General features: G+C 42.1%; 1 protein-coding gene across 1 annotated transcript; it reads right to left on the bottom strand.

Moving 5' to 3' along the window:
• Positions 1-1904: 1904 nt before the first annotated feature.
• On the bottom strand, positions 1905-22042 carry PTGER2 (prostaglandin E receptor 2). The gene is made up of 3 exons (XM_032344230.1): positions 19113-22042; positions 17648-18537; positions 1905-5581 (listed from the first exon to the last, which is right to left on the bottom strand). The coding sequence occupies exons 2-3, from the start codon at positions 18488-18490 to the stop codon at positions 5360-5362; spliced, it is 1065 nt and encodes a 354-aa protein (XP_032200121.1). The 5' UTR covers positions 18491-18537; positions 19113-22042; the 3' UTR covers positions 1905-5359.
• Between the last annotated feature and the right edge of the window lie 4935 nt (positions 22043-26977).

The following is a 26977-nucleotide window of genomic DNA, read 5'->3' as shown; positions in this document are numbered from 1 at the left end:
CCCCCGCCAGGAATGAGCGCTCCGAGCCAGAGGTGTGTGAAGAGGTCAGGGCCACTGAACTGGACTTCTGAGATGATACTAATCCCTAACCTTATTCGCATTTACCATGTCCGGGCACCATGCTGAAGGTCCCGCATGTATTCACTCCTTTGAGCTTCAGAATAATTGAAGAGGTAGATAATTTCATTATCCTTCTATTACAGACGAGGAAAGTAAGAGGAAGAGAGGTTAAATAGCTTGTCTGAAAAGGTCTCAGCAGTCTGGCAAATCTTTAATAACCCCTGAATAAATCTAGAGTTTGCTGAAAGGACAAAGGTTGAGTGTGTGCATCGAAACTGACGCGGGGGGCGCCTGGGTGGCTCAGCAGGTTAAAGCCTCTGCCTTCGGCTCAGGTCATGATCGCCAGGTCCTGGGATCGAGCCCCACGTCGGACTCTCTGCTCAGCAGGGAGCCTGCTCCCTCCTCTCTCTCTGCCTGCCTCTTTGCCTACTTGGGATCTCTGTCAAATAAATAAATAAAATCTTAAAAAAAAAGAAAGAAAGAAAGAAAGAAAATGACGGGGGACCCAGTGGTGGGCAGTGAGGAGATGGTCTGTGCTAGGAAAGGTAAGCTCTGGAAAGGCGTGAAAGGATGGGAGTAAAGGAAGAATATAGACAGATCCTCTGGTAGCAGAAAGGGTAACTTTGACAGATGGCTTGGGAGTCAAACTTTGCCTCTTCTTTTACCATTTTGCTAAAATTTGTTTTTTCCTTGTACTTTTGTCAGCATTTAAAATTATGCAAAATTGCTACATATATTCTTTCTTTATCACAGCTGTGTAGACCCATACCTGCTATATTAAACTTGGGAATGACCAGCCCTGCATTGTTAAGTGAGGTTTTTATTTTTATTTTTTTAAAGATTTATTTATTTATGAGAGAGATAAAGCATGAGTGGGTGGAGGGGTAGAGGGAGAGAGTCCTCAAGCAGATGCCCCACTGATCGTGGAGCCTGACATGGGGCTTGACCCCACAACCTACGAGATCATGACAGCCAAAACCAAGGGTTGGACGCTTAATGGACTGAGCCACCCAGGTGCCCCTAAGTGAGGTTTTTTTTTTTCTTGCTCTAGTGGTCCTCCTTAAAAATGAGGCTCCAGTTCACTTCTAGACCAGAGTACATGGTTCCCTCTTTTTGCTCTCTCTAGAGATAGCGATGCTGCTATGGGCAGGGGAAACACAAAGATGCTTTGGTCTGATCCCCCTTCTCTTTCTCCAATTATATGAAAGTTAGATAAGTGTAAATGCTGAGCCACAGGAGAGCAGGGCTTAGGACCAATATTTTGATGAAGGAATCTATAGTATTTTACCCCCTTTCATACAGATGGGGCTGATTCCTATACCCCAAGCCTGTTAGGGGATATGTGGAGTAGGAGGCAGAAAGAGCGGCTATTCACTCTGTGGTTATAATTTTTGTGTTGGTGCAATTAAAAAAGAAAGGAGAACGTATTTTTCATTTGCTTATGCTGGATATTCTCCACTTCCCCTCTAAATCTACTCGCCCCGTGTAGTAAGGCCTTCATGGTCTACTTTACCCAGGCTCCCCTGACTCTGTGGATTACAGTTGGGTTTTGCCAATGGGAGAAACAGGCAGAAGAGTAGAAAGTAGGAGGAGAGATCTTCCAGGAACGTAGTCCCCTTGTTCTGTGGTTTGGCAACGGTTGTGCTTACTTCCTTACATAAGGCTACAGTTCCAGTTGGATGATCCCACCTCCCTTGTCCCTTCAAGCTGAGGAGTGGTAAAGCTTGTGAGGGATGTCTCACCCTCCCTTGTTCATTCCTTTAACTTTGCCCACCCCTCTGTAAATATTCCTTTCATTCAGTAGTCCTCAGTTACTCCTTTGGAGTATGCTGTTTCTTTTTTTGCTGGAAACTTCACACTGATTTGACTCGTGGCAGATTTTAGAAATGAAGCAGCTGGATCACAGAATTAAACCACCTGAACTGGATTTGAATAGTACATTCATTTTATAGGGAATAAAAAAATATATAATCCAAGAAAATTTACTTAACAATTAAAAGAATGGTAAAAGCTCCCCCCTCAAAAAAAAAGTAACTTTCTGAATTAAAAATTAATGCCCAGTCCATGTCCTTGGTTTCCTGTATAGGCTAAAGCTGTTGTGACTTGCTAAAATAATATTCATTTCCATAGTGTGCATGTACGGTAATAAAAATATTTTGTGAATTAAAAAAAATCAATTCTAATGTTGTTAGATGATTGGAGTTATGTTATAAAAGTGTCCTCAGGGAGGAAATCCAATGAAGTTAAGTGTGTGATGGGACAGAAGACCCATCATCAAAGACTTAAGTTGCAACACCACCTACATGAGTAGGCACTGTCTGCCCACACATAGAAACTTCTCATTTGCCAAGGAGACTGCTTCTCCATCTGTAAATGGCTCAGGTGGGGGTTCTTCCTGAATTCAGAAAACCATGAGTTTGGGCTAAATGAAAGAAACAAACCTTTACATGAGTGCAAGCTAATTGTCTCCCCCTGCCTTTCAATGTCATCAAATTTTAAACCTGAATATATTGGGTTTTTCTCAATTCCAATCAGAGCTGACATCACATGAACATTAGAACAACCCTTTCAAAGTGCTCTGGCATGAGCAGACAGGGATGCCAAAAATTTAACTGAAGTACACTGAGAATGCAGTGATGCAGACTGGATTTTCCCTGCCTGCCACACAGGGCTTATAGTCTCTGCCAACATGGTGGTTTGGGGTTGGCGCTGTTTCTAGAGCTTTGCTCTGGCTCTAGGTTGTCATGCATCCAAACCGCTTTGAAATTCAGGTCTTTTGGAGGCTTTCTATAGCGTCTATCAGATCTTTGGAGATTCAAGCCACACTTCAGTACCGGAATTTCCCAGGTCCCCCTGGACCTGGGCCACAGGGAACTGGAAATAATTCAGCTCAGGGCTGACTACTCTGGCCCATCTAGTTCCTGGACGCCCAACGTGAGGGCTGGCATTCTGAAGTGAAAATCCACTGTAGTTTCTCCCTTTTCATCCCACTGACTGTGGGGGACAACGAATAAAATTGGTGTCTTTTTAAATCACAGTTCAGTTCTCTAATATACCAGCCCAAGCTCTGTGTTTTTTATTTAATTTGAAAACGAGTCAGCAAGTGTAAACAGGTTTATCTGATGGAATGGGATTTTTTAGAAAAGAAATATTTACCTATCTATTCTAAGTAATTTTTTTCATTACCTTTAAATCGCCATTAGTAATACAAGATTGACTATTACATAGGATTTTTAAGTTCAGTTCCTACTATGTATATGCAGACAAAACAACAGGATTTAGCCATTTAACACAGTGCAAGGAACAGGAGTACATGAGGAAACAAAGCACTAGAAATCTACCAGTTCTTAAGTAAATGGCTTAAATTCTTACATATTGGGCCCCCAGAGTGAATCATTGTGTTCCTACCAATGATACTATGTCCAAGTGTGCTTTTCCTTTTTTTTAAGTTCTTAGGCATTATTCCAGAATTTTGGGGCAGAGGTAAGGTGGAGTGAAGGATTGTAGTTAACATTTTTTCATTTGGAGGAAAAAATAGTCATTTGATAAAAGAAATCAATCTTCCAGATTCGAAGTAACTTCAGAATTTTATGTTTAGGAATTACCCATGAGCATAATTAATCCTATTTAGAACAATCTCTTAACTTGTGTCCAGGGAAGATTTATTTACATGTCCAGATTTCAGTTAAGTTAAATTGTGCCTGGTTTGTTTAAATTAGTATAAAAACAAACCATTTATTTATTCTTTTAAAAATAAGAGCTGATTTGACATAGACTGTGTCTGATGCTGGATTGGTTTGGAATCACTTTAAGTGATTAGCTAGTTTGATAACTACTTATAGGAAATGGTTTTGTGTAAGCAATTCAATGAGACCTTGGAAAAAACTAGCATCTCTCTCTCTCTTTTTTTAATAACAACTATCCTGTAATAACATGCACTGCAAAATAAATAAATAAATAAATAAGGTGGTTCTACTGTTTGGAAGATCATGCTGTACGGAAAGAAAAAAATGCTCTAATACCAAGTACTATACTGAATATTTTGACATCTAAATTATAATACAACCACACTTTACAAACTTGTCTGCCAAAATAAATATATTTTTTCTACTTTTCTCTTATTAAAAATATTATATCTACTCTAGAAACTGTTATTTGGGGGAATTCATCAAATACTATCTCATTTTCCATTTTTGTTTCATAGTTTATTTTCCTGACATTTCAGATGAGTTTACACAATAACTAAGATGATTAAAGAGCACAAATTCACTGAAATATTTTGATGCTGGGCTTACACCATGCTAAACGTTTAGATTTAGAAACATATTAAGATATGACTCACTATTGCATGATTTCCTATATAGTATGAGTCAAACTGTGTTTCCTGGATAAAAATGTAGATGCATGAGTTTTGCTACAAGACAGTCATATTATCAAGTAGATATTAGTCACAGCCTCAACATGAGCAATAGAAGAGTTTTTTAAATTCTAATATTTGGCCACATTTCCCCTCCCTGAAAAGAGAATGAAAAGTATTAATCAGAATTAAAACTCTTTTAATAGCCTATTATTTCTTGTTGAGAGGAAAATTCCAGAAGTGTTCTTGATTACCCTTAGCACAATGGACATTATAAAATAAATACCTAATACTTTGACACACAGCTTCTAGAGGACTAGTGAAACAGTGACGTTAACCAGCTGAGCCCACTGTTCCACGCGTAATACCGTGGTGACCAGAGAGACCTCCCACATACACAAATAGGACGGTACAAAGTGCCTGTGATTTCCAAATTCATTGGCCAAACAAAGGGTTTGTTAAGCAACACAAGACACCAGTCTCAGCTGCTTCCACACATGGCCTTCCTAGAGGAGACACACAAAGTTTCATTTGGTCTGACTGCACGCTGTGTGTTTATAACGGCAGTAGCATAGAAGATTAAAATAGAAAACACTGTAACTATTTAGGGTTTTAAACAAATTTCAAAACCACATGCTTTCTCACTCAAGGGGGAAGTTTAAATCAAAAGGCAACTGGATCCTGAACACCGTTGGTTTTTCCTCCAAAGACCAACCTCCTTGACTTGCTCGTTGAAGGCAGGTTTTACAGATCCTTCTGACAACTTCCATGAAGTGCCTTGTCAGCACCTCTGTAGCCCCAGCCGCTGCTGAAAGGTTTGTTCACTCTGTTTTATTAGGGTTTGTAAACTTACTTTTTTCATTTCTCATGCAGCCATTTCAAAATGATCTTCCAGATGCTGGCTAACGAAGCATTTCTTAACTACTGTCGGCGAAGGTCAGTCTACTTATTGGCATTTGACTGTATAGAACAGGAAGTCTGTGCTGCGTCTCGTGTTCTTAATGAAACCCGACAACAGAGGACTGAACGCATTATTCTCAGAACAGGAGGCCTAAGGATGGCAAAGACCCAAGGGTCAATTATTGAATTGATGGATAAAAATCTAAGAGCTTGGAGGTCCCACTTGTTTTTTTGGGAAGAGGTTTGATCCATATATGCAAAAATCTGTAAGAAGCAAAGAGGAAAAATGATATTAGTTTTATACTGCATCTATAGACAGCCTTAGAGTGTGTGCAATTTCTTAGGATTTAAGAGCAAAATGGTTTTTTTGTGGGCCAGGGGTGGTGACAGATGGGTAGTGAAATCTCTGTAGATTTCCATGCTTATTCCTGACAAAACCTGTGAAATATAAGTATTGTCTCCTTTTGACAGATGAGAAAGTGAACTTCAGGAGAGGTAATAACAATATGTTACATTTACGTCCAAATATTTAATCTGATTTAATTATCACAGTCCAGTGAAAAAAGGTACCTAGAGCATGGGTTCTGGACGTGGGACTGCCTGGGTTTCAATCCTGGATGCATATATAGCTCTGGAACCACAGGAAAGAAAACTAAACTCTTTGTGCCTCAGTTTCTACATCTTTAAAATGGGCGATAATGAGAGCAGTACCCACTTAGGTTTGTTGGGAGGATGACAGGAAGTAGTATGTGTATGTAAATTAAAACAGTGCTTGCTCAGTAAGTACCCCACAACGTTGTCCAAACCTCCAGATTATCAGTGAGGACACCAACATGCAGAGAAGCTAGGTGACTTGCCCAAGTTCCCAGAGCTGCTTAGTTGGCAGAGTCAGGACATGAATTCCAACTTCCTTGAACTAGTAAAGGGCTCAACCATGGGCCATGTTCAGATAGCCTGTATTAGAACAAAGGCCTTTAGAACAATGTCCCAAATACTGGAACCCTGACACAACTTTGCACGCTGACTGCTGTTTTCAAATGGGTATACCAGCTATTTTGTGATTCCTTATATATTTTGGGATCAATGCGGCTTTTTGGTCAGATTGAAAGGAAGAGAAAAGTACATGCTCGATAAAGATCAAACATTACACAGCTTACAGAAAGAGGAAAATAAATGGAAATAACTCCCAGTCTTTTTTTTTTTTTTTTTTTTTTTAAGATTTGAGATACACAGAGAAAGAGAGAGAGAGAGCACAGGAGTAGGGGTTGGGGGGAGAGGGAGGAGAAGCAGACTCCCCACTGAGCAGGGAGCTGGACTCATGGCTCCATCCCAGGGCCCTGGGATCGTGACCTGAGCTGAAGGCAGATGCTTAACCGACTGAGCCACCAGGCGCCCCTCATACACAATCTTTGAAACCAATTTCTTTGTAATGCTCTAGGGACTTTCTTACCCGTGGGAACCTGTGCCTTAGAGAGCTACGACTTCATTCCTCCACACTCCTTTGCCAGAAAAAGGAATGGTTTATTTCCTTTCCCCCTGGTACTTATTCTGCAGACATCTGGCAACTGGATATACAAAGCGCATTGCAGGGAAGGAGAAGAGTAGTCATCTTCGGGTTGCTTATGTTAGGACAAGAGCGGGAAGGTTTGGCAGCCATAGGTGTTTATGCCAGAGAATCTTGGAATAGGGAATGGAGGAAAGGCTTGGCACATGAGCAAGGAAAAAGAAGAAGGAATGGCGAATTTCCCTGATGATGCAGAAAAGAGGAAAGTTAGGGGGGAACATGCAAGGAAGCAATCATTTTCTTGTCAGCCAAACTATTTTGGCTGAGAAATATACAATACTTACTTTTATGGTATATCTAAGAAGCGATCTGGGAGTTTAGCTATTCGGGATGAGAGCATACAGAAGTCTGATAGATTCAAGTATATCCGTTACCACACACACATACAACTGCCACTCTGTTGGAGAAAAAGTCTGCAGGGGAATTTATGGTCGAGCTTCGCCACAGCGTACGATGACAGTGAACTGGCCAGCCATACTGGGCAATAGGGAGAAGGCTCAGCACTCCAGTGTCACACGTGGAGATGAGTCAGGTTTTCATTGGTAAATGACCTCTATGGTATCATAGTTCCTGATCTCGTTAGAGGGTGACAGAGCAATGAGAAGTGAAAAATGGTTTTAGAGGATGAAGCAATTCTGTGCTATTTGTTTCTTTTCCTTTTCAACAACTATGCTGGGTAATTTTTAGAAATGCTTAAAATTTGCATTTCAGGAGGTGGTCAAGATTTTGTAGAAGACCATTTCTTCTTTGTCACTGGGAAATTGACCATTGAAGTTCCTCATGTAAGTTTTGTCTTCTCCTATCTCCCCATGTTTTCCCTTTGGTTCTTGTCTCTTGCCTAGAGTCCACCATTTTTGATACTGTGGATCCTGAGTTTTTAATTATTTATTTATTTATTCATTTTTAGAGATTTTATTTATTTGTTTGACAGAGAGAGGAGCACAAACAGAGGGAGAAGCAGAATTCCTGCTGAGCTCAGGCTCCTGGGATCATGACCTTAGCTGAAGGCAGACCCTTCACCAACTGAGCCAGCCAGGCACCCCCGGGATTGTTTTTAATTGTAAAATATACCTACCATAAAATCTTCCATTTTAACCATTTTCAAGTGTATCATCAGTGGCATTAAGTACATTTATATTGTTGTGCAACTATATTGTCTATGTTTTTTATTTTATTTTTGTGTTTTGACATCTCAAAAGCTTTCTGGCTGTGAAGAGATTGCCCCTCCCCAGGGCTACATTCTTTATGTGTGTGTGTGTGTGTCTGTGTGTGTGTGTATATATACACACATATATATATGTGTGTATATATATAATGTATTATCAGGGCTACATTCTTAGGAGACAGGGAAGTGCTTGCCTAAAGCAGCCCTTTGATATGCAAAGTAACCAAGCCAGACCCCCCCCCCCCCTTTCATCGGGTCCTATATCCCAGGAGGCAATATTCTTTGGTAGAGGCCCAAGCTGTCCTTCTGCTCCTCCTCCTTCTGCCTCCTGACCTACACTACTATTTTCCCTTGTGGCCCTGGTCTTGCAGTGCTTCCTGCTCCTAGGACCTGTGAGTAGGATAAACTTTATTTTCCCAAGCCTCTCCTGTGCTCCTTTTGTGGCTGCCCCTCACTGGCTCACCACCATCCACCTCCAGAACCTGTTTTCATCACCCCAAACTGAAACCCTATACCCATTAAGCCATAACTCCACATTTCCCTCTCCCTCCAGCTGATCCTAGGTTTTAAGTAAAGGCTGACACAACTGAGAGGTCAATTAATTAGCAACATTTCAGTGATATTCTGGAAATCAGCCTCAGAGGCTGATAGAATTTATACATGTCCTTGCATACACTAATTTGCTATGAGAAAAAGCTACACAAGTCAAGTGAGTTTTCATTTCTTAGGATAGCCTTGCCCCAGTAGCCTAATGGATAAGGCACTGGTCTCCTAATTTCTTAGGACAGCCTTGCTCTGTAGGGCTTTGCTAAGAATAGAGAGTTTGTTTTGATACCTACAAAGTGATCTGGATGAAACTCAGTGTCCTTTAGATTCATCTTCTATAGAGAGAATCCTTTCAGACTCCCGTGGAAAGCCATTGTGGTACTGTGTCTTTCTCCTCTTCCTCCTCCTCAGAAGGACTTTAGTTCTTCTGAGCTACTTCCCTACTGTTAATGCAATTCCATCTGTATGTTAAAACAAATGAGAACCCTATTTGGTTGTTCATTGAAATCACCTGAGGATTGTTAAGACTACTCTGATGGCTTGCTCCCACCCCCAGAGACTCTGATTTAATTAATCTGGGCTGGAACATGGGTAGCAAAGGTTTTAGATCAACCTGGGTGATTCCAACGTGCAGCCAAGGCTGAAAACCTCTGTTTTAGAACCTTTACCCAACACCAGAAACTGTTTAAATTATTCACTTATCACACTTAAAATCAAAAGACCCGCTTAGGCCTGGTCAAACAAATGACTTTGAGCTTGCAGAATCCAGTTTCTGGTTATTAATATGCCATATGATTTTCCTTTGGAAATGGAACCCTATGAAGAGAGCAGTGAAAATTTACTAAAGGCCTACGTGGGGGCGCCTGGGTGGCTCAGTGGGTTAAGCCACTGCCTTCGGCTCAGGTCACGATCTCAGGGTCCTGGGATCGAGTCCCGCATCGGGCTCTCTGCTCAGCAAGGAGCCTGCTTCCCTCTCTTTCTCTGCCTGCCTCTCCATCTACTTGTGATTTCTGTCAAATAAATACATAAAATCTTTAAAAAAAAAAAAAAGGCCTACGTGTGCCAGGCATGGAGCTAAGCAATTTGTAGATCTTATTGTTTAATTCTTACACCAACTTGCAAAATACTGTTATTCCTGTTTTAGAAAGGAGGAAATCAGGGCCTAGAATATTAGTTACCATGCCCCGAATCACACTCCAGGTAAGTAGGAAAGTCACAGAACCACGCTCAAGAAGTGGCACCAGAACTTTCCTTTTAAGCACTACACTCTCTGCCACCATCTACATAAAAAGCCTGCGATGTGGGGCACCTGGGTGGCTCAGTCGGTTAAGCGTCTGCCTTCAGCTCGGGTCATGATCCTGGAGTCTTGGGATCAAGCTGTCCTACAATCACGGCCCTTGTCTGGAGGCTCGCTGCTTAGTGGGGAGCCTGCTTCTTCCTCTCCTTGTGTTGCTCCCATTGCTGTGCTGTCTCTCAAATAAATTAATTAAATCTTTAAAAAAAAAAAAAAAGCCTGTGATGTAAAGTCTCACATGAAGTTCACCACTAACTGACTATGGTTTAGTAAGAGCCCTTTTTGCAAAGGTGTCACAAAGGTTTGTGGGTATGACTGTTCCTGTTTATCGATTTAAAAACCATGGCTATATCTACTTGTCTTTCTTTGGGACTCTTCTTTCCTTCAAAAATTTTTTATAATCTACTTAATAAATGTCTGCATGGTGCTTCACATGTGTAATTTATATGTGTGTGTAAATACACTGGATGTTTACTAAGACTTTTTTTTAAATTTTTTACTTGCATTTTTTTTTTTAAAGATTTTATTTATTTATCAGAGAGAGAGAGGGGGAGAAAGCGAGCACAGGCAGACAGAATGGAAGGCAGAGGCAGAGGAAGAAGCAGGCTCCCTGATGAGCAAGGAGCCCGATGTGGGACTCGATCCCAGGACGCTGGGATCAGGACCTGAGCCGAAGGCAGCTGCTTAACCAACTGAGCCACCCAGGCGTTCCTTTTACTTGCATTTTTAATTTAAATTCAATTAATTAACATGTAATATATTATTAGTTTCAGAGGTAGAGGTCAGCGATTTATCAGTCTTTTTTTTTTTTAAAGATTTTATTTATTTATTTGACAGACAGAGATTGCAAGTAGGCAGAGAGGCAGGCAGAGAGAGAGGAGGAAGCAGGCTCCCTGCTGAGCAGAGAGCCCGATGCAGGACTCGATCCCAGGACCCTGGGATCATAACCTGAGCCGAAGGCGGAGGCTTTAACCCACTGAGCCACCCAGGGGCCCAGCAATTTAATAGTCTTAATGAAGATTTGGATGCTCAATCGACTGAGCCACCCTGGCACCCACGCTCTCCTTCACACTTTGCACAGTTAAATAGCAGGCACAGATTATCATATGTTTACCTGCCTTGTGAAAGACATTCAGGTGGCCTGGCTATGGCTTTATAGAATCCATTCTTTTTTTTTTTTTTTTTCTTAAAGATTTTGTTTATTTATTTGACAGAAATAAAGCACAAACACGGGGAGGAATAGAGGGAGAGGGAGAAGCAGGCTCCCTACTGAGCAGAGAGCCAGATGCAGGGCTCAATCCCAGGACCCTGGGATCATGACCTGAGTGGAAGGCTGACATGTAACCAACTGAGCCACCCAGGCGTCCCCATATTATCCATTCTTTAAAAACTTGGGTGTCTGCTATAGTTAAAAAAAAAAAATTTTAACATAAAACTTGTGGGGACACTATTGTCCAGGTATATGAGGTTTTAAAGACATCCCTTACCTCAAATCCCAGGTGCTTTGTGGTGGAGGGAACAGGAGCCTCTGTCCTTTTGGAAAAAAAGACTGGGGCATGGATATGGCTCTGGTACTTAAGAGTGTTCCCTGCCTTGTGCTTCAGGTGATCCCAGGGCTAGACATAAGAGAGTTAATGCTAAAGTTTAGAGTTCTGGGCTTGTATATTCCAGGGTAATGACTCTTAATTCTTTGAAAAAAATGATGAGCACGATGGACCCTCCCCAGAAGGCAAGATTTTACAAATGATTTCAAAGTGATCCAAGTGCTGTTTGTGGAGTATAGGAGGAAGCTTTGTCCATGGGAAGTTCTGGCCTTCCGCAATGCACTTTCCCTATTCCTGGCCCTTCCCATCCCCCATGTGTCCTAACTGCAGACGACTTCAGTCTAGCATTCTGTTAGAGGGGGACAATTTTAGGCAACAAATATATCTGAGAAAAATGAAGCTTGTTATATCTTGGTCATATAAACTGAAGCACAGTGGATGTGAGCTCAAGATAAGGATGGGGTTTTGTGGTCAGAAAGTACCAAATAGAGGACAGGAGATGCTAATGGAAACTGAGCAGACAAAGTTGCAGATTAACTGGGTCTTAAACCTTTAGGCGGAAAGAGACTTGTCTCCTAAGCACCATATCTCTGGAGATCAATCCCTTACCATTTCTATCCTATCCTATCCTATTCCATTCCATTCTTTAAAAAAAAAAAAAAAGATTTTATTTATTTATGAGAGAGAGAGAGAACACAAGTGGGGAGGCACAGAGGGAGAGGAGGAATGCAGATTCCCCACTGAGCAGGGAACCTGATGTGAGACCCAGGACCCCAAGATCATGGCCTGAGCCAAAGGTAGACACTAACTGACTGAGCCAACCAGGCACCCCCTTTATTTTTAACTTAATACTGTGATGGGTTCTTGACATGCCAAAAAAAGAAATACACCATCCCTAAAAGCTGTTTTTCTTTAAGCTGAGGACTTGGCCTTAATCACCTGAAACAGCAGTGATGAAAGACTTGATCAATGGTGTAGACATAATGCACAGCTTTTTTGGGGGGAAAAGGACTATGGTTCTTGCTGTCTAAATTTTAAAAACTGAGTGTAACTGGGTCTTTACTCACAACCACCATTTTACAAAGGCAAAGGAAAATGCGTCGAATGAAAGCACTCATATAGAGGAATGTTCTCTTAAAAGTCACTTGCTTTAAAATCATTTCACCAATGCCCAAGCGTATCACTGGTGATGCAGAAATGATAAAGGGGTTTCCAGTAGTTCATGGATATAACTTAAAATATTACCAGCAAATTCACTGTGGTTATACATGAAGAGTTCTGAATTCCTCTTTTATCCCTACTAGAACTGTGGTATTTTGCATGTACGTAATCAACAAATTTATATGTTTTATAATTCCCATTCACGTTACATTTTAGGTGAAAAGTTCCAGGAATAAACAGGAAACTCCAGAACTATTTACTTGAGTTTGTTCTGTATTTTGAAGATCATATTTCTACTAATCAGATTTGCCTAGAAATTATAGCCCTAAAGAATTTCTAAAGAGGAAGACAATTTTAGAATGAGCCAATAGTTCACTTTTGAAATTTTAGAACTGAATAAAATATTCTAATGGCAAGGAGAAAGCAGTTTAAAATGACCAGCAGCTGTCCACAGCTCTTGGCAAAGTAGGAACCAAGCAATTTGACATGCGTTGAAAATTAAAACACAAACAGTATCTGAGGCAAGAATAGAGGTCTGATGTATTTTCTGTGTTCTGTTCCATTTCAGGAAGAAAGTTTCTATTTATCCCTGTGAAATGATGGCAACAGCTGATCAACATAAGGAGGAATTCATTAATTTATACACTATCTCATTAGTACATAAACAGTTTGGAGTATGTTGTTGGTTCCATGCATGATTTCATATTGGGCAGCCAAAATAATGCCATTTCCTAACCACAACATACTTTTTTTTTTTTTTAATAGCATAAGAAATGTTTTATGTGTACCAACAGAAGATTTTATGTGAGGGGTAATCTGATTATTTCTTAATTTAGACCAGCATTTATATTAGCCAATCTCCTTCAATCTCGGTCTCAGCCTTTCAATTCATAGGACTGTGGAGAAGAAAAAAGGAACCGCACACTTGGCCCCAGCTCAGTTCCCTTGATCGGGATGGAAAAAAGGTCTTTGCCATTTTATTTTTAAACTGATAAGGTGGGGGGCCCGTGGGGGGCTCAGTTAGTTGAGCATTTTGGCTCAGGTTATGATCTCAGGGTTGTGGGATAGAGCTCCTTGGGCTCCCCACCCTTCAGCCCGGAGTCTGCTTGGGATACTTTCCACTTCTGCTCCTCCCCTACCCCATTGGGGTGTGTGTACGCATGCTCTCTCTCTCTCTCTCTCTCCCCCCCCCCAAAAAAAAAAGCTAACAAGTTGGAATCAAAACAAAGTGATCCAGATATTTATAACATCCTTACCATTCCTTTGTGAAATCTTGGGTTACTATTTTAACACATTTCCCCTGAAAGAAGTACTTTTCCCTCTGATAGTACTGTGGTTAAGAGGAGAGGCTCTGCATTTTTAAACTGGCTTTGAACCCCAGCTCCAGTGATCACTAGCTGGGGGACCCAGGGCATTATTGGCCTCATCTGTAAAAAAGAAACAGCAGTACCATCTATTTTGCAGGTTGTTGTGGAGATAATGGGTAAGTGTATATAAAAATTAGCACTCAAAATATTAGCCATTTTGATGTTGATAATAATGATATTTGAAGTTTGAATTTGACTTCATCCCAGGGTGCTGGTATTTTCCATTTTGATAGTTTTTACTGCCAAACATTGGAAGTCCTAGACTGGGACTGGAGGAAGCAGTCATTCTAACCTGCCCTTCCTTGGGATAACACTGACACGATTATATCCAGGTTTCTTAAATTCCCCAACCTCCTCCTTCCCTCACTACTGGAGTGCTGGAAAAGGCTGGTGCCCCACTGGGTACACAGCTGTGAAATCTCCTCTTTCCTGGGCCAGTGATGTGGCCTACTTTTCGAGGGACATAGAAAGCAGTTCTGTAATCCTGAGGAAGAAACAGACAGAGATAGAGTAGATTGCTAGCACTTTCTGGGAACTAGGAAGTCAATTAGTTGTAATAGCTCATTAATAATCACTTTACGGTGATTACATTTTGAAGTGATAATATTTTGGATATACTGGCTTAATAGAAGATATTGATTAATTTTTACCGTTTCTTTTTGAAGAAGATTATGTTTCTTTTTATTTTTTGTTGTTTGGCTAATAGAATATTTAAAATCCCATATGTGGCTCAACTGTATTTCTGTTGGACTGCATATGTTCTGTTGGAGAAACAGGAGAATTTCTGAAGACAACCACAAGTCTTTGCCTTGTCTAACAGCATCCCAGTTAGGATGTATGAAAATTATTCCTGCCTTGTGTGGGAGATGGGTATGGGCCATTTCTACACAATTTTCATGTAGACCAAATAGACGAAAAGGACATGAGGGGAAAGTGCCCCTCCCCGAGCACCCATGGCAAGCATTCTGAAATAGCAGAATGAATGCACCAAATGGTAGCTATGACTTTGGAATCATCAGATAAGCTCTCCAGGAGATAGCAAAAATCAGGATACTATAGCATTTTATAAGGTTTAAAGTGCCATGTAAACGAAATTTTCTAACAAGTGCCAGTAATTTATTGACAAAGTAAAATTAGTCAATGGTCGGTATAAATTTCCTTACTAAAAGACAACTTCAAGGTACAGTTCAAATATCTATTTGGGACCTGGTGAGTTACCCATTCTGCATCTAGATAATATGTCATGTTAGCCCCAAGGCAAGGATGAGCATGTCTGGCTTTCCGATTATGTTCACTCTAGGCGTTTCCTTTACTTTTTGAGAATCTTTGCCATGCATACATTCAGAAGCAAATCCGGATAATATTTGCTGATAGTGTCAATGCCACTATCGTAAGGGTCCCTCATAATCTTCATCTGGTGTCCTCAAGCCATAAACAATCTAAATAAAAATACAGCTTCAAAGCAAACCTCCTACTACCCTACTCCTTCTAACCAGACTTCTAGCTCTAAGCCCCTTCCATTTGGCCACTCTGGAGCTTCCCTTAATAGTAAATAAAGGAGGAGAATAAATATTCATGTAAGTGTGTGTGTGTGTGTGTGTGTGTGTGTGTTTACACAGGGAGACTTGAAAATCAACATATAGCAATGACTGAGTTCCCATGATAAAAGGCAAATTTACCTGAAAACAGGGGAACCTGTTGAAAATCACTGCCTTTACGTTTGATAATATATTTATGCAATGGGTTGGTCATGATCAAAGGAAAGATCTTTTCCTCCTGTTCTCTTCTTCTAAAAAGCTTAGGGAATAATAACCCTGTTCACAAGTCTGTGGTCCCCTCGGAGCCCATTCCTAAGCTATTTAAATGGCTGGGGGTATGGGGTATTTTTAAATACACACTCAGAAATCACAGATGAGACTCCAAGAACTGATTTCCCGATTCTCATCAGGCTAAGACCAGCACTGCCCAACTCAGAAGGGGTTTATGGCCTCTAAGTTGGATTCTAAGTTGTTTAGTGGAACTGGAAATGCTTATTCTTTCATAGATACAGGTTCTGCGTCTTTGTCCTGACCCAAAAAAGTTGATTTAACTCCTAACATGACATCAGAAGTTTCTACTAGTAAAATAAATGCATAGAAGTCATGCTGGTTTCTACATCACAGCCCTTCTGCTGTACAAATGCCCCAGTTCAGGGTGGAATGGAAGAGGCGGGGTCCCATAGTGCTACCTCCTTTCATAAGGGGGTACCTTCCTGTCCTTATGGATTCAGACCAGCTTCTGCCCTGACAGAGAATGGGGTAGGAGTGTGAGGACAATGGGGACCAGGGAGAAGAGAACATGGTTATGAATCAGTTCATTTAGGAGGACAAGTGTCCTTTCCCCCCCGGGAGGAGGAGCATACGAAGATAATCAACAGTGATGGAGGCCAAAAGTGAGGTAAATTTACTTCTTTAGTTTCTACGGTCAGACCTGGTAACATAGGCACTGACTATCTCTTTCTTTTCTCCAAGACTGTGGCAGGAGGGAATCACTGCCAACTGCTTACTCCCTGTTAGTCAGTCTTATTCTTTTGAAGAGCGGGAAGCGGGACTACCAAGACTCCTCCTCCCCAGCTTCTGGTAAGGGGCCCATGCTCAGACACATCTGGGGCTCTGTTACCTGCGTTACACCTGGAGAGGCTCCAGTTCATAGCATCACAGAACTAACAGCTAAGCTTGCCCCAGACTAAGACAGCAGCCATTCCCAAACCTGGGCTTCTGTCTTCAGTTCCCTGGGGCAGCCTCTGGCTTGCTGGGTCACAGAACAAGCTGGATGTGCTTAACTCTCCCATCCCTAAGATGGACCAGCCATTCCTGTATCTGGCTTTGTGCTCAGCAAATGCATGGCTATAAGGTGAAGAACACCTATAGATATATCTGATAGTGATATGAAGAGGATATTTCATAAGGAAGTACAAATGTGTCCTTTAGAGGAATTGCAAGAGTTCGGCAAGGGGTTTCTCCAAGCAACCATCTTTCCCTTTAATTATCATTATGGACATAATATAATGTCCACATGGCCCCAAAGGGTTATGCTTCTAATATGTAAATTGGGAAACTTGTAAAGTCTGTGATTGTTGAACCTTTAGGACAAGTAATGAATGCTCTAAACTTACCAACAGGGATGTTTCTCACCTAGGACGAGAATGGCAGTTGGAAAGTTGGGTGTTGGGTACCACCTTTTGTGTTGGGAGAAGGCGAAAGCATGGAGAGTTCGCACCAATGGGTGGAGAACACCTAGAGGTGAACTGCAGCCCAGGGAAGTCAAGCTGTAGCTGATACCCATCCACAGGTGGAAGGGCCTGCCTCTCCTCAGGCAGAAGCCAGGCTGGCAGAGGCGGACAGGGACCTATCCCTCTCCCCCTTTTAACTCTAGGCTGGGGGTCTGGGCCGGCTTAGCGGAGGGTCAAGGATCCATCTCAGGGGGACTATACTAGGTGTGAGAAACACTAGCACAGAGCCACCAAAGGTTAGGGGAGGAAGGAAGTGGGACAAAGGTGAGAAGCGAGAGGAGAAGGCTCTAGACCTCAAGAATCAGAACGTGGTTTTACAAATTGCAAAGGTAAGACCGTGGAAAGTGTGGGAGGCAGAGGGTAGAGAGTGAGAAGGCTGCTCGGAGCGGGGCTGCGGAAAGGAAGCGAGTTAACTTACCGTGAAAGGCAAGGAGCAGACCGCAAAGGTGATGGTCATAATAGCCAGGAGAATGAGGTGGTCCGTCTCCTCCGCCATGGACACCCTTTCCCCTCTCCTGCGGGTCCCAGGGCCGTCCCGGCAGCTGCCCAAGGAGGGTCCGCAGCGACTTCTCCTGCTCCGACGGTGCATGCGGATGAGGTTGAGGATGACACTGAAGTTGCAGGCGAGCACCGCGACGATAAGGAGCAGCAGCACGGTGGCGTAGAGCTGCAGGTACGTGGTCTGGCTGTGCTGGATGAAGCACCACGTCCCAGGGCAGTACTGGACGTACTTCTCTGGATCCAGCAGCGGCAGGGAGCAAAAGATCAGAGATACCGTGTAGATGGTGGGCAGCACCGCCAGGCCGCCTCGGCGCGTGACCCAGCGCTGGTAGAAGTAGGGGTGCCCGATGGATAGGTAGCGCTCCAGGGCCATGGCGAAGAGCATGAGCATAGTGGCCAAGCTGAAGAAGGTCATGGCGAAGGCGAAGTAGATGCACACGCGGCGCTCAGGCGCCAGGGCCACCAAGGTCTGGTTCCGAGCGTAGGAAGCCAGCACCACCGGGCTGATGAGGCAGGTCCCAAGCAGGTCGGTGAACACCAGCTCTGTCACCAACACGTGGAACAGGGAGATAGAGTTCCCGCGTCCTGCGCTGCGTCCCGCGTCCCCCCGCCAGCGGCGCGCCAGCAGCGCCAGCGCGATGAGGTTCCCCAGCACCCCGGCCGAGAACATCACCGAGCTGATGGCCGGGCTTTCGCCGGAGGGGAGCGACTGCAGAGACTTGCAGTCCTCCCGCGAGGAGTCTTCGGAGATATTGCCCATGGTGGAGTGCCGGGAGGAGAGATGCGCCCTCCTCTCGCGGCTCGTACCTGGGAGGAGGAGGGTCTGAGAGCAGGAGCGCTCCGAGAAGCTGAGGGAAAGGAGGAGGGACCCAAGTCCACAGCCCCCTTCCGGCCCCCTGCGCGCCCAGGGCGGACTCGGCCCCAGGGCTCGCGGTGCTCTCGGAGAGGCCACCACTAGGCTGCAGCATCCGGGCGGCGCTACGGCCTCCGCAGCTGATCCGCTCCCGCCTCTGCCGGGAGCCCGCACCGCTGGGGCAGCCGTCACCGCTTCCGCACCCGCCCGGGGTTGGACCCAGACGTCGGGTCACAGCGCCAGGGGCTAGCGCCCTCCAGCTACCCAAGTGGACCGCGCGCACTCCCCTTGGGAGCACCGCGAGTCCCTCGTCCGGGAGTGAGAGAAGAAAGGGCGGGAGCGCGGACCCGGGGTGTCCCCCTCCTCTCCCCGATCCGTTCCCTCGGGATTGGGTGCTGGAAGCCGCGCGGCCGCCGACCTTGGCTAGGACGAGTTTAGCCCCAGCAGAGGGCCGGGAGGGAGTGCGGGGCACTTGTGGGGTGTGCGCAGAATTCACCGAAGGCAACAACAGGATAGCAAAGTGACTCACCAAACGAGAGAGAAGTTAGAAGGACCCTGTCCTGGGAGATGAGTGTAAGTATCTGGAGCAACAAGCACCAAAGACCGCGTGCAGTTGGACCAATATGTTCTTTTCTCTTTCTTTTGACATTCTCAGGAAGATCAACTTAGAGGGCGGGACCCAAATTAGGAGGAAGTGAAAAGCTCGCCTGGTTGTCCAAGGAACCAAACTTTGCCGCCCCTGAGCTGTCTGTTGCCCTGCTGCTTTGATTCGGTTGCCAGCATTTCGCCTTTTCCTATGTCAACACCATAACGGATAACCACTTGTTTAAGCAAGCCAGAAAAGAAAGAAAGAAAAAGAAATGTTCCTTGTGTGTAGAATTGTTTGTGAACACAGCTTGAAATCATTGCTCATTGTACTCTCGTCAAGCACAGTCTTGAAAGAAGCTCTTGCTCAGGATTAATTCTTTCAGGTTAATGGTGCAGAGCACATCTGGAAAGACGGATTCCTTCTAAAGCTTATTAGTAAGTGGCCAGTTTTAGAAACTAGAGCTGACAAAATTGGTTGTCCGCCACCCCCATTGTCACAATTGCAGACTCCTGAAAATGGGCTGGTGTTTAAAACTGTTTGAACAAACAAAATCCAGTGTGACAAAGGGGGTTAATTGCATTCTGTAAGGAAAGTCATATTCACGTGGGGAAGGAGGAAGAACTGGGAGATGGAAGGATCTGCATAGGGAATAAGGAAGGGGTAAAAGTCCTCATGGTGGAATAAGGAACACATTAGGTGCTGACGAGCACATCTTACCACACACAGCCTGCTTGCTCTCCATGAATATTTTAGCTCACCTTGATAATTCTAGCCTGGGGACTGGAATGGAGATGAGGCTCCCAACAGGGCAAGTTCAAAGGGAGTCTACTTTTCTCATATAAGAAGTTCAACAGTCACAGGTGGCTGAGCCTCCCAGAGAACCAGTCTCTTTCTGATCTCTAGCCTTTCATACCTAGCATGCTGTCTATATGTCCTTCCTTGTGTAGTCACCAGTCACTGCTCAGATCGGTCAGGATGCAACCAGAGAAACAGAACCACTGTAAGTGATGAAGAATGAGAGATTTATTATTAGGCACTAGACCTGCGCTCTTCAATATGGTAGCCACCAGCCACAGGTGGCAGTTTAAATTTAGATGAGTCAAAATTAACAGTGTAGTTTCTCAGTTGCACTAGGTACACTTCAAGTGCTCAGTAGCCATATGCATGTGATTAGTGGCTATCATATTGGGCAGCTCATATACAAAACACTTCCGTCATCACAGAAGCTCTATTGGAGAGTGATGCATTAGACACTACATGATTGTGGGAGCTCCTGGAGAAGGCCATGCAAAGCTGTTCGCTGTCTAGCCCTGACCGAACCGGAAGTTACCATAGGTCAGACCGAATGGTGGTCAGGGTAGAAAGCTGGTTGTGGATGAAAGCACGTACAGGCTTGGGACCTACAGGGCTAAACTAGAATTCATGAACAACTAGAATCAACAAAGACAGAGCAGATTTGTGTGTGTCTCTTACTACCTCTGACCTTGATAATGCAAGTGTATTATGGGAGAAGCTGGCACCCTTCATGGGGCTACACTTGCACTTGGCTTAGGATGCAGAGAAGCTGAAGGAGATCTGATGGCAGCTGGAGCCCACGTGCTGCCTCATACCAGCAAGGTGAGCTGGCAGATCAGTGACAATGTACCAGAGTTATCACCATGTCTGGAGCCCTGCATTGTCCTTCAGAGCATGAAAACCATGGCTGCTGCTTCCCTGATGCCTTCTCAGTCTCATACAACACTTCTCTTGTGGCTAATGTTAGCCTTGAAACTGGCCAGGATTCTGAAGCACAGATCCTGTTCAGCTGAGTCCACTCAGTATAAAGCTACCACATGCCCCACAGGTCCAGGCATCAAGTCTGCATGGAAAGCAGAGCGTGAGAAAGACACAGCCACTGTGAGCTTGCTCTCTCTAGTGCCTGTTTCTTTCATCAGAAAAGCTGCTTTTCCAGAAGTACCCTCATAGCCTTCCCTTCATGTCTCATTAGCCAGAATTTGGTAAAATGGCCACTCCTTAGCTCCAAAGGAGGCTATTGAACATTTCCGGCTTCTTCCAGAGTAGAGGCAGGCCAGCAAGAAGGGGCTGGGAGTGGCATTGGGTTAGTCAGCCAGCAGTGTCTGCTGCAGATCTTGCAGTGAACTCGCGTCTACCCCCTGTTACAGCCAGAGAGGAAGTGCAAGAACACCCATTCCGAGTCTTTCATTTGCAGCTCAAGAAACTGACGCTCAGGAAAGTTGAGTATCTTACCCAAGGATACACAAAGGTAGTGCAAAGCTAGGAGTATGGAGCCCAGACCATCTCATTTACATTACAGATCTCTGCATATTGCACGCACTGTCCACCTAAGGCCAGAAGGGAGCACTCAGCACAATACCCATCCTCAATGAGCATTAGTGCTCATTGGCAAGTCACTCAACACAATTTAGATGTTACTGTTTTCCTGACATATTGATAAATTTTGAAAGGATTACACATATCCAGTATGACCAAAGAGAGAGAAAAGGGCTCGCTGTTGATGGAAGTGTGAGTGTGGGTACAACCTTTCTGGTAAGAATGGTTTATTAATTATCACAAACTTAGAATATGCTTTGATCCAGAAATAATGTTATAGAAGTGTACTGCCTGAAGGAGACATAATCTGGAAAATACACAAAGTTGTCTCATACACACACAGACACAGAGCAGGAAAAATGTTCATTATTGCAAGAATCTAGAACTAAATGTCCTTCCGTAGAGGGCTGGTTTAATAAATTTTGGTACAACCCATGCAAGGGAATATATAGTCATTAAAAAGGATGATGTGTCTCTGTATTTCTTGATAATAATCTTTACCACATATTGAGTTAAAATCATGTTTATTATTTCATTCATTTAAAATTATATGCATAAATATTTGCACAGAGCAGCATCTCAAAGGATGTGCAGCAAAATGTTAGTAGTAATTTCTTCTTTATGCCTGCCTGTTTTGGCTGATTTTTCTATAAATATGTGTTACCTTTATGTTAGGAAATTCAAGAAAGCTGCTTTTTATTTAGAAAAAATTAATCATTGGAGGAAACTGTCTTTCTTGGCAGAAAGCAGGGAGTTAGATCCTAATGTGGGCAGGTCTTGCCAGTTGTCTGAGACTGGAGAAGATTGGAGATATATTCTTATATTTCCATAAGGGTTTTGTAACTACCCTTCTTATTTGAAGATTGGAGATCATCACATATTTTGCACCATTTCTAACGAGATGATGCCCTGCCCTACTTCAAGTGACTGCTTTGACATTAGATTTTTGTCATCCCTTAACCCAATTCTGATACTACCATTGTCAGGAAGTCCCTCTCTCATAAAGCTGGAAATAAAAAAGTAAAAAATTTTTTAAAAATTTTAAAAAACCCAACCCAAAATGCAGTCAATAAAAGCCAATTTTGAGACTAGGTTAAAAAAAAATTAAGGGTTATTATGAGTGGGTAGGTACAGAATCTTAGTAGAGAAACAGAAACTATAAAAAAAGAACTGAATGGAAATTCTAGAACTAAAATTTACAGCAGCTTGGAGTTGGCAGAAGAAAGAGTGCACTTAAGGACTAATCACATCTGGTCACCTTTCTTTCCTTGTCATCATTATACTTATGCTCATTGGAAATATTCTCACTCTTCCCATACTATATGAGGCTTGTTCTGTTTTTACCCATGAAGCAAAGCATGGGTTTTCTCTTCCCTCAGATCCCTCAAACTTCTCTGGGATCTGGGGTGCAGAGCCACACTATCCAGGACACTCCTTTGTTAACGTTTGAAGCTCTCTTGTTGGCTTGGACTTCACCTTCCCCACTTTGCAGCCTGTGGACCCAGATGGGGAAGAAGTGGGACTACTTTGCTCTTTCTTGTCTCTTTGCTCTTTCGAGATCTCCTTTATGCCTAGTCTTTCAAAAGTCTTATGCCAAACACTGACACCTGTGTTCTGTTACACTGTCCTTTTCCTGTTGCTAGAACTAGGGAAAGGGCTGGACTACCAGCAAGTACTGGGCAATAAAACACATAGGTTAATATGTCAAATTATAACATTTGCCTTCACGTAGGTGTGTGTATATCCAAGTCTTTGTGGGACTTATTACAACATCATAGGATTGTTTGAGAAACAATTTGATAAAGTCTTTGCAAAACCAGTCAATAAAAAGTGCTTTGCAAACGGATGTAGGAGTACAATAGTTCTTTTGTCCTTAGATGGGAACTATCAGAAATGCTTATTAGCACCAGGGGTTAGATCAAATGAATTTTTCCAATAATGTCAGGAAGGTAAATTGCCTATTATTCTAATTTCCTTTTTAAGATTGATAGAAAACAAAGAACCCAATATAGCCATAAAAATTCTCTTTACTTAGAAAGGTTTGCTTTCAAAACCAACTATAGACAGAAAAGCACATATAACAGAAAAATCAAGCTATATTTATTCAATGTGTTTGTATAAAGTAAAAACGCATTACAGAAATTCTGGAAAAATTAGAAGCAAGGAAAAAGTGACCCATGAATGTGTACCCATTAAATATGACCACTCTTAACATCTTGATGTGTTTCTTTAAATTTTTCTTCTATGCACCTTTGTTTTCACAGCTGTGATATTATATGTAAAATTTTCCATACTGTCTTTTTAAAAAACTTAAAAGCATATTGAATAGCTTATATTGCAATATGCATTAAAGGCCTAAAAAATGCTCATGCTCTGAGATCCATAAATTGCATTTCTAGAAATCTATACTCCATTTATTTACTCACTCAACAACAATTTATTAAGGCATATATTTACTGAGACAGCAGAGTATAGTTTGAAGAGCAAGGGTTCTAGAGTCAGATTGCTTTGTTGTTGTTGTTGTTTTTAAGTTTTTATTTAAATTCCAGGTAGTTAACATACAGTGTTATATTAGTTTCTGGTGCAATATAATGATTCAACACTCTACCATACACCACCCGGTTCTCATCACAAGTACACTTCTTAAGGCCCATCTCTTCTGTTGTCTAATTGCTGAGGGAAGACTTCCAGTATTATGTTAAATAGTAATAATGACAGTGGACATCCAGTCTTATTCCTGACCACAGAGGAAAAGCTCTTAGTTTTTCCCCATTGAGAATAATATTAGCTGTAGGTTTTTTGTATATGGCCTTTACGATGTTGCAACATGTTCTATCTATCCCAACTCTGTTGAGGTTTTATGTTTTTTTTTGTTTTTTGTTTTTTGTTTTTTTAGCAAGAAGTGATGCTGTATTTTTGTCAAATGCTTTTTCTGCATCTGTTGAACGGATCATAAAGTTCTTATCCTTTCTTTTATTATACTGATGTACCACATTGATTGATTTGTGAGTGTTGAGCCATCCATGCAGCCCAGGAATAAACCCCACTTGGTCATGGTGAATAATTCTTTTAATGTACTGCCAGATTCAATTTGCTAGTATCTTTTTGAGAATTTTTACATTCATGTTCATCAGAAATATTGGCCTATAATTCTCCTTTTTGGTGGGGTCTTTGTCTGGTTTTAGAATCAAGGTAATGCTAGCCTTAAAGAAGAAATTGGGAAATTTTCCTCCCATTTCTATTTTTTGGAACAATTTGATAAGGACACAAGCTCTTCTTTAAATGTCTGAGAGAATTCCCCGGGGAAGCCATCTGGTCCTGGACTTTTGTTTGTTGGGAGATTTTTTATTACTGACTTAATTTCTTTGCTGGTTATAAGTCTTCCCCAATTTTCTATTTCTTCCTGTTTCAGTTTTGGCAGTTTGTATGTTTCTGTGAATTTGTCCATTTCTTCCAGATTGCCCAACTTGTTGTCATATATTTTTTCATAATATTCTCTTGTGATTTTTTGGTAATTTTCTGTGGTGTTGGTTATGATCTCTCCTCTTTCATTCACAATTTTATTTATTTTTGTCCTTTCACTTTTCTTTGTGATACGTCTGGCTAGGGGTTTATCAATGTTATAAATTCTTTCAAAGAACCATCTCTTCATTTCCTTAATCTGTTGGAGTTTTTTCATTTATTTGTTCCCAAATTGTTTATATCTGCTCTAATCTTTATAATTTTACTTCTTCTGCTGGCTTCAGGCCTCATTTGCTATTCATCTTCTAGCTCCTTTAGGTGTAAGTTTAGGTTTTTGTATTTGAGACTTTTCTTGCTTCTTGAGGTAGGCCTGTTTTGCAATATATTTCCCTTTTAAGACTGCCTTTTCTGTATCCCAAAGGTTTTAGACCATTGTGTTTTCATTTTATTTGCTTCCATATACTTCTTTAATCCTTCTTTAATTTCCTGATTAACCTATTCATTCTTTAGTAGATGTTTTTTAACCTCCATGTATTTGAGGTCTTTCCACATTTTCTTGTGGTTGACTTCAAGTTTCATAGTCTTGTGGTCTGAAAATATGCATGGTATGATCTCAATCTTTTTGTTCTTGTTGAAGCCTGATTTGTGACCTAGTATGTGACCTATTCTAGAGAGTGTCCCATGTGCACTGGAAAAGAATGTGTATTCTGCTACTTTAGGATGAAATGTTCTGAATATATCTGTTAAGTCCATCTGGCAGTGTATCATTCAAAGGTATTGCTTCCTTGTTGATTTTCTGCTTAGATGATTCTGTCCATTACTGCAAGTAGGGTGTTAAAGTCCCCTACTATGATTGTATTATCAATGAGTTTCTTTATGTTTGTTATTGTTTTATATATTTGGGTGCTCCCAAGTTGGGGGCATAAATATTTACAATTGTTAGATTTTCTTGGTGGATAGACCCCTTTATTATGATATAATGCCCTTTCTCAACTCTTCTTGCAGTCTTGTTTTAAAATTGAGTTTCTCTGATATAAGGGTGGCTACTCTGGATTTCTTTTTTTTTTTTTTTTTAATAATTTATTTATTTATTTGACAGAGATCATAAGTAGGCAGAGAGGCAGGCAGAGAGAGAGAGAGAGAGGAGGAAGCAGGCTCCCCACCGAACAGAGAGCCTGATGCAGGGCTCTATCCCAGAACCCTGGGACCATGACCCGAGCTGAAGGCAGAGGCTTTAACCCACTGAGCCACCCAGGCGCCCCTCTGGATTTCTTTTGATGTCCATTAGCATGATAGATGGCTCTCCATCCCTTCACTCGCAGGTGTCTTTAGGTCTAAAATGAATCTCTCATAAGCAGCATATAGATGGGTCTTTTTTTAAAAAATCCAATCTTATACTTTTGTCTTTTTTTAAATGAAAATATTCCATTTTTAAGGAAAGTATGCATTTATTTTATTAAAAATTTTATTTATTTGTTTATTTAAGAGTGTGTATGAGAGAGAGAGAGAGCAGAGGGAGGGATAGAGAGGAAGGGATAGAGGGGGAGGGAGAGAGATAAGCAGTTGCTGCACTGAGTGCAGAGCCCAATGGGGGGCTTGATCCCATGGCCCTGAGGTCAAAACCTGAGCCAAAATCAAGATTTGGATGCTCAAACAAGTAAGTCATCAGGTGCCCCATCCTGTGTTTTTTGACTGGATGATTTAGCCCATTTACATTCAGGGTGATTATTGATAGACATGAATTTAGTGCCACTAAATTGTTACCTATAAAGTTGGTGGTTCTGGTGTTGTTCTCTGTTCCTTTCTAGTCTCTGTTGTTTTTGGTCTTTTTCCCCCACTCAAAGAGTCTCCTTTAATATTTCTTGCAGGGCTGGTTTAGTTTTTGTTTGGCTGGTAAACTCTTTATCTCTCCTTTTATTCTAAATGACTGCCTTGCTTGATAAAGTATTCTTGGGTGCACATTTTTCCCATTCAGCACTGTGAATATATTGTAGCTTTACAATATATAATGC

The sequence above is a fragment of the Mustela erminea genome, chromosome 5, assembly GCF_009829155.1.
Source record: "Mustela erminea isolate mMusErm1 chromosome 5, mMusErm1.Pri, whole genome shotgun sequence".
Taxonomy (NCBI): Eukaryota; Metazoa; Chordata; class Mammalia; order Carnivora; family Mustelidae; genus Mustela; species Mustela erminea.
The sequence above is the reverse complement of the archived record's forward strand: the minus strand, read 5'-3'. Positions and strand labels throughout refer to the sequence as shown.

Bases quoted from the DNA above. Each gene is read 5' to 3' on its own strand.
- PTGER2 (XM_032344230.1), bottom strand. From the start codon at position 18,490: ATGGGCAATATCTCCGAAGACTCCTCGCGGGAGGACTGCAAGTCTCTG. The intron at 5,582-17,647 runs GTAAGTTAACTC...TGCTTCTTACAG, and splicing joins TCTGCTCCTTGCCTTTCACG to ATTTTTGCATATATGGATCA.